This window comes from Myotis brandtii, unplaced genomic scaffold (assembly GCF_000412655.1).
Source record: "Myotis brandtii unplaced genomic scaffold, ASM41265v1 scaffold61, whole genome shotgun sequence".
Taxonomy (NCBI): Eukaryota; Metazoa; Chordata; class Mammalia; order Chiroptera; family Vespertilionidae; genus Myotis; species Myotis brandtii.
Window position 1 is genome coordinate 2,303,219 of NW_005370318.1, and position 7,850 is coordinate 2,311,068.

The window sequence follows — 7,850 nt, forward strand, 5'->3', positions numbered from 1 at the left end:
CAAACGGGCCGGATCTGGCCCGCGGGCCGTAGTTTGCCCACGGCTGGTCTAGAAGTTAATTCCATCATTCTGGTTTTATTATTCTCCTGGCCTTGTTTTCTGCATGTGTGATGGAGAATCTGGTTTCAAGTCTGCCTATTCATCAGGTAACCCGGGCCAAACAACCCCAGAACATTCCTGAGTGATTACTATGAAACTGCTGGGTAAAGTGAAAGTTGGTTTGTGAAGAGCATTTCCCGTATGTCCTTGGTTTCAGGCCTGTTTGAGGGCCATTTCTGCTGAAACGAGTTCTGTAATCAAAGACACATTGAGTCATTCACTAATGTAGAGTCAGCAAAACTTTATGAATTTCTGTTGTGTGCCACGAATTGCCCTTGTTGGTGAGGCAGTGGTAACACAGTCTTCTTCAGAGATTCCTTGGTTAAGGAATGCTCTCTGAGTAAGACCCTTAGGGGTCTGAGACATAGAAGGTGTACTTTCTGCCTTCAAGAACTGATGACTATGACAGGTTCATACAGTCTCCTGTCTTCTTTCTGCAGCTCAGTAAACGCTCTGCCACTGAGCTGTGCGGCCGGAATGATGGAAACCTTAAGGTGATATTCCCTGATGTAGAGATGGAGGATGCCACTGACTCTGGGCTCAGGGTCAGAGCTCAGCCTGGGGACTATGTGCTGGTGAAGGTAAGGTGTCCTTTTGGGATTTTGGCTTGCCCTGTGAGTGGGGTGTTGGGTTGAGTAATTTAGGGGAATGAAATTTTTTCTTGGAGAAATTCTTTAGTAAAATAAAACTCTCTTCTCAATCTAAACAATGGAAGAGCACCTTGAATTAAATTTTAGACTGTTTCTAACTAATGCCTTCTTGTTTTTCTTCTCTTTTTGGGAATTTGGTGAGGTTGGAGTACATGGTAGCATATAGTTTCTGGGTGCAGAGAGGCCCGGAAGTATAAGTGATTTTTAGTGGGTTGATAGTTCTCTGAAGCACCAGGAGTTTAAGGAGTTTGCTCAGGGTCACACACCAGCACATGGTAATGTAGGGATTTAAACTGAGGCAGCTCAGATCCTGAGTCTACATTTTTAACCATCGTACTATTCAGTCTTTCTCATAGTTCTCTCTGCCAGAGATCAGCGTGCCCTTCAAGGTCTCTGATGCTCCAGGCATCCCTAACTTACATGTGCTCCAGTTTCCTGGGTCTCTTCCCTGGACTGACAGATCTAGCTGAATGGCTGTGGAATTTCGCCTTTCTTCTCCCCCCACCCCCGCACCCCTTCTCCTTCACTGGGATAGTCCTCCTTTCTTCTCTCCTTCCTTCTTACACTTTCACAGGTCTGCTGTTGCCATCTTCCTTTCCTTCTGGTCCTCATGTCCACTTTGCTCCAGAACCAGAGGCTGGCAGGACACACACTGATGAGGCAGGCAGGAGCAACGCTGCTTCTCCAACACTGAGCTCTGGAGCATCTGCAAAAGGGAGAGCGGAGAGAGGGGTTTCTTTTTCTGCTTATGTTGATCAGTGTTTTGTTCTCTTACCTATTTCTTAGTGCCTTACTTTCTACTCTGCTTTCTGTACTTGCTCTTACTGTCACCTTCGTCTTAAATCATGGGAGCCATGGTCCATGGCTTGCAGCTGAGGGAGGCTCATTCCCTGGCACATTACGTTTTTGGATTGACCAGGAAATTTTTATCAACACGGTACTTTTTCTGTCTGGCCATCTGACAAAAACTTACAACACAATCAATTAGCTAGTTGGTGACTTTATGATCCCACTCCCTTCTGTCCTTGTCCTGACTGGGGATTGTTTTACTTACACATTGCCTAGGCATTTTCTAAGTAGAATAATTCCTACTAAGCAGCAATGTGATTGATCTAGAAACAATCCCTTTGTTTTTTTTTACACTGTCTTATTTCTCTCTCTTTTGAGTGTTTGTTTCTTTGATTTTCAGTTGCCTTCCCAAACCTCTTCCTGTCTTTACACTGTAGCTAAGGGTTATTTGGAAAAAGGAATGAGGTTGGTGGGCTGGGTTTTAGTGTTAGTATGATACTCTTTTGTAAAATGGAAAAATTCCATTTGTTTAGAAAGGTGGAAAGTTATGCTGTGTTGCTTGGTAACTCTCTTTTATTCCTAAGTGACATAAGCCCCACAAGTAAGATTTAGTGGGAGCATTAAAATGAAGAAGGAGCTGTGGAACCAGGAATCTGTTGGCTTTTGCTCTCTGTTGCTCATCTCTGCTATTCTCCTTTGTCTTCACTTAAAGTTTCTGGGCTGTGCTTTAACCATTGTACTACTCCCTCATAAATTTCACTTTCTTATCTCTCTTCTATGGTGCTTATTTGATTAGACCTTAACCCTGGTAAAAGTTGTTATCTGCATCTGCCACCCTATCAGCTGAACATTTCTGGGGGGAAAGCACAAAGTTAACCTGTATTATGTAGGATAGGTCAGATGATGGTGATTGAAAACTCAAAATATAGGGGGCTTAAATAAGGTAAGCATTCTCCTTCTCATAAAAATCTAGATATAGAAGGTCCAGGACTGGTGATTGTCATGGCTCCATGATCATAAAGGGTCCAGGGCCCTTCTGTTTGTGTTCTCTGTGTGTGTGTCGCCTCCATTCTGAAGGTTGCCTCATGATACAGTGTGGCTGCTCCAGCTGCCATTCCCATACTCTAGGCAGCAGGAAGGAGGAAGAAGAAAGGGGAAGGGCATGCCCTCTTTCTTTCAGGACACTGCATAAGTTCCACACACTATTTCTACCTTAATAACATATCTCACCAGGCTTCAAAGAATCTGAGAAATGTGGCCTTTCATAACCTGGGCATGTGCCTTTGACTGGAATCGAACCTTTCAGTCCACAGGCTGACGCTCTATCCACTGAGCTAAACCAGCTAGGGCTCCCACTCTCTTCTTAAATCTTCATCTACCTATCCAAACCCTAGTCTCAGCTGATGTCTGCCGTATATTTTATAGAGAAAATAGATACAGTCAGATGAAACCTCATTGTGTCATTATTTCCACCAGCTCACTCACATCTCTACCATACATGCCGTCTGCTCGCCTGGCACTCTACAGGAAGCATCTGCATCTTCTGTCAGTGCTGTTCCTTGTGCCTTCTCTCCCATCCTTCCCATCTTCTCAAGATAATTTCACTTTCCTTTCTCTCTTGCATTTTAATGTGGCTAAAATAGAATGAATTCTTCCCACTTTCCTGCAATTTTTATCTTTTTAAGACTTCTCCATCTTAATAAATGGCACCACTCACATGCTCAAGGCAAAAATCTGAGAATCATCCTAGATACTTACTTTCTTGTACTCCCATCCACAGTCCGTCTGTTTCAGCTCTTATGGAGTATATCTTGAACCTGACCATTTCTTTTCATTTCCAAGTCACCATCGTTTTGTAGCTGGGAGATTGTAGTATCCTCTTCACTGGTCTTCTGCTTCTATATTTTAAAATTGAATTATTTTATTAAAGTATATCATAAATGTAGAAAATTGCCACATTATAAGGGTACTACTTGGTGAATTATCATAAAGTGAACCTACCCATGTAACTAACACCCAAGTCAAGAAATAGAATATTTTCAGGACCCCAGACACCCCCCTTATGTTCCTACCAGTTGCCCTGCATTCTGATTTCTAATGCCATAGTTTAGTTTTGCCTATTTTTTATTGTTATATAATTGAATCATACAGTACATATACATTTTAAAAGTTTTAAAAAATAAGTTTTTATTGATTTCAGAGAGGAAGGAAGAAGGAGAGAAAGATAGAAACATGGATGAGAGAGAAACATCAATCAGTTGCCTTCTGCAGGCCCTCTGCTGGGGATTGAGCCTGAAACCTGGGCATGTGCCCTGATTGGGAATTGAACTGGTGACCTCCTGGTGCATGGGTCAGTGGTCAACCACTGAGCCACACCGGCCGGGCCAGTATATATTTTTGGTGCCTGTCTTCATTCCCTCAAACTTATGTTGTGCAGTTCATCCATGATTATACAGGAGTGGGCAAAAGTAGGTTTGCAGTTGTTCGTATGGAAAAAGACATGCAAGTTATGATTATTACAATAGCTTTATTAAATCTGTGTTTCAGGTACTCACAACTGTAAGCCTAATTTTGCCTACCCCTGTATTTATCCATATTATATGAATATACCACAACTTATTTATGCATTATACTGTTGTTGGCCATTTTGGTTGTTTCCAGTTTGGAGCTATTATGAGTGGAATTGCTATGATTGTTTCTGTACATGTGTTTTAGTGCACATACATTTTCATTTCTGTTGGGTATATGGCTTGGAATTGCTGGGTTATAGGGTTTGTATAATAGCCGAGGAGAGAGGGGCGGGGGAGACGGGAAGAGATTAACCAAAGAATTTATATGCATATATACATAGCTTTTGGACAAAGACAATAGTGTGGCGAAGGCCTGTGATGGTGTGGGAGCAGGGTGGAAGGGGGGATGGGGAGGGGAAATGGGGGACATCTGTAATACTGTCAACAATAAAAAATTAATTAAAAAAAAGAAATAGCCAAAGTGACTACCATTTTTTTTTTAAATATTCACTTGAGGATATTTTTCCATTGATTTTTTTAGAAAGGTACCCACTGGTACCTTTGGGGTTACATGCTTTTAGCTCTTAATTAGAGATGAAAGAGAGCCTTTCTCACCAAATTTTGGCCTTAAATATCCTAAGGAAGGATTTGACTGGTCCAGCCTGGATTACAGTTTACCACAGAGTTAGGGGGGCAGGGTCTGTGATGGGCAGCTCACAGCTGAACCTTGGTTGGTGCTGGGGAGGAGCCATCTCCCAAAAGAAAAGAAATGGCTGTTTGGGACTGACTACTTTTGGACTTTTAAAATCATATGCATTACCATTGCATCGAGCATCTCTTCCGCCCTGGATTGGGGGCATACAGGAACCACACAGTGTCTGCTGGCTGGCGCCCCCATCAGGGCCCTTGTTGTGGCCGCTCCTCTGGAGGCTCCACGTCATATACCTGTGGTGCAGTCTTGGTTACCTTGCCTTCTCCTGACTGATTTTCTTTCAGATTACCTCCGCCAGCTCTCAGACACTTCGAGGACATGTGCTCTGCAGGACCACTCTGAAGGACGCCTCAGCCTATTGCTCACCTGAGTGATGACTTCAGAGTTGATGTGGGCCGTCCTTCCTACCAGGAAGGGAGATATGACTGGTCACTAATGAAAGAAGTAATGAAGCATTGAAGACAAGCTGCAAGTGGTGAAGCAACTTTGTTAAATGGAAAAATGCATCTCGTTGCTGCTATATGAACAGCCGTTATAATCATTAAATGTACCTAAACTAAAGTGGTCCCTCTGTCTCTCTACATGATTATCATTTCTTCATTGGTAAGTGTTCCTGGGATTTTCTCTAGACCAGTGATGGCGAACCTTTTGAGCTCGGCGTGGCAGCATTTTGAAAAACCCTAACTTAACTCTGGTGCCGTGTCACATATAGAAATTTTTTGATATTTGCAACCATAGTAAAACAAAGACTTATATTTTTGATATTTATTTTATATATTTAAATGCCATTTAACAAAGAAAAATCAACCAAAAAAATGAGTTCGCATGTCACCTCTGACACGCGTGTCATAGGTTCGCCATCACTGCTCTAGAATGTCTGTGTTAAGTGATTCCCAAGCCAGTTTCTGCTGTGGACACTGCTAACCCCTCTGGTTTTCTCCCCTGAATCCTAGGAATTAGAGACTGAAGGAGAGGCCAAGGTGGAGAGAATCATTTGCTTGGGAAAACTGCTCTAGATCTTTCTAACATTTTGGTTTGATGACATTGACTCACCTGCTTATCTCCTCATTTTATTCTCATATTTTACCTGAGGATTTCCCTCTGGGCCTCGTTTTTAGCCGTCAATTCATTCCTTGCCTTCAGGGCTGACAGCACTTGGAGTTTTGGAAGACATCAGTATCTATTAGTAGGTTTTGGACACTCATTCTTGGCCCATTCACTACTAAGGTTATGCCATTTTCTGAGTAGCATGTATTCTGAAGCTCTGTTAATAGGAGAATAAACATTTAGAATTTTTATGTTCCCTTGATTGATTCCTTTGTCATTATAAAATGACCTCTTTAACCCTAGTAATATCTTTTGTTTTGAAATCTACATTGTCTAATATTCCTATAACCACTTTGGCTGACTCCTTCCCTCCCTTTTTATTGAGATTACAATTCACATAGCATTGATTTCACCATTTTAAAGTGTACAATTCACTGGTTTTTAGTATTTTCACAAGGTTGTGCAACTGTCGCCACTATCCAATTCTCTAACATCTTCATCTCTCCAAAAGAAACCCCATACATGTTAGTGGTCACTCTTCATTTTTCCGTCCCTCTATCCATTGGCAAACATTACTATATTGTCTGTCTCTGGATTTGCCTATTCTGGACATTTTGTATAAATTTAATACAGACAGTCCTCGGGTTACATCAGACTCGACATACGTTGTTTCGTGGTTACGTCGCCATCTCCCATTTATTTATTAAAAAAAAAAGTTCCGTCATTTCGACGTATGTACATATGTGCATGTTTTTTAATTTATTTACCACAAGTAAAGGTCAGGAATTGTTATCTTTCTTGTAAATTTTTTTACTGTTTCACTTCATTACTGCTGTGTATGTGCTCCATGTGAGTGATATAGTGCTTATGTAGGTGGACAGAGCTGAATGTGATAGTGTGATTTGGACTTTATTTTGTGGGGTGCTGCCCCTTACTGTGAGGAAAGCCCAGTCTCTGGTCCTGCTTGGCACCTCTAGTCTTGGTGTCCACAGTCTGAGCTCTTTTGTTGCCAATTTATGGCAAAAATCACGTTACATCGTGTCCCGTACGAACAGATCTCCAATGTAACCCGAGGACCTACTGTATAATATGTGGCCCGTGTCTGGCTTCTTTCACTAAGCACAGTGTTTTCAAGGTTCATCCATGTTGCATAATGTGTCAGTACTTTGTTCCTTTTTAAAATATATATATATTTATTGACTTCAAAGAGGGAGGGAGAGGGAGAGACAGAAACATTGGTGATGAGAGAGAATCATCAATCGGCTGCTTCCTGCACACCCCACACTGGAGATCAAGCCCGAACCCCGGGCATGTGCCCTGACTGAAAATTGAACCGTGACCTCCTGGTTCATAGATCGATGCTCAACCATTGAGCCACGCCGGCTGGGCTTATTCCTTCTTTTTTAATGGCTGTATAATGTCAATGTAATGGTAATAGAATGTATTGATTATTAGTTCAATCTCCTTACCAGTTTTAGATCTACTTATATTTCCCATTTCTTCTTGAGCCAGATTTGGTAGTTTATGTGCTTCAAGGACTTTGTTCATTTCAGTCAGGTTATCTAATTTGTTGGCATACAATTCGTCATAGTATTCTTTTATAATCCCTTTATTTCTCTAAGATTGGTAGTAATAGCTCCTCTTTCATTTCTGATTTAGTAAGTTGAGTTTTCTCTCTATCAGTCTAGCTAAAATTTTGTGAATTTTGTTGATTGTTTCAAGGAATCAACTTTTGTTTTCATCAATTCTTTTGATTTTCTATTCTCTATTTCATTAGTCTCTGCCCTAATCTTTATATTTCATTTCTTCTGCTTCCTTTGGGTTTAGTTGGTTCTTCTTTCTCTAGGCCTTGAGGTGGAAGGTAATTTATTCATTCAAGATCTTCTTTTTCTTTATCTTTTAAAAAAAGGATCTATTATTTTAGAGCAGTTTTAAGTTTACAGCAAAATTGACTGGAAAGCACAGAGAATCCCCATATACCTCCTGCCCCCACACATGGACAGCCCCCTCACTATCACTGTCCCACATCAGAGTGTACATTTG

General features: G+C 41.4%; 1 protein-coding gene across 3 annotated transcripts in view; it reads left to right on the plus strand.

Annotated features, from left to right (window-relative positions):
* The window catches only part of CDK5RAP1 (CDK5 regulatory subunit associated protein 1), a 33,697-nt gene extending 27,641 nt beyond the window's left edge, over positions 1–6,056 (plus strand). For 2 of the 3 annotated variants that reach the window (XM_014550687.1, XM_014550686.1), the window contains 2 exons: positions 540–680; positions 5,045–5,327. In XM_014550687.1, the coding sequence (XP_014406173.1) occupies positions 540–680; positions 5,045–5,134 (231 nt within the window). In that variant the 3' untranslated portion in view covers positions 5,135–5,327. Of the gene's footprint in view, positions 1–539; positions 681–5,044; positions 5,364–5,713 lie in introns of those variants that run through there. The other variant, XR_001364717.1, reaches the window with a different exon arrangement.
* The last annotated feature ends 1,794 nt before the right edge of the window (positions 6,057–7,850 follow it).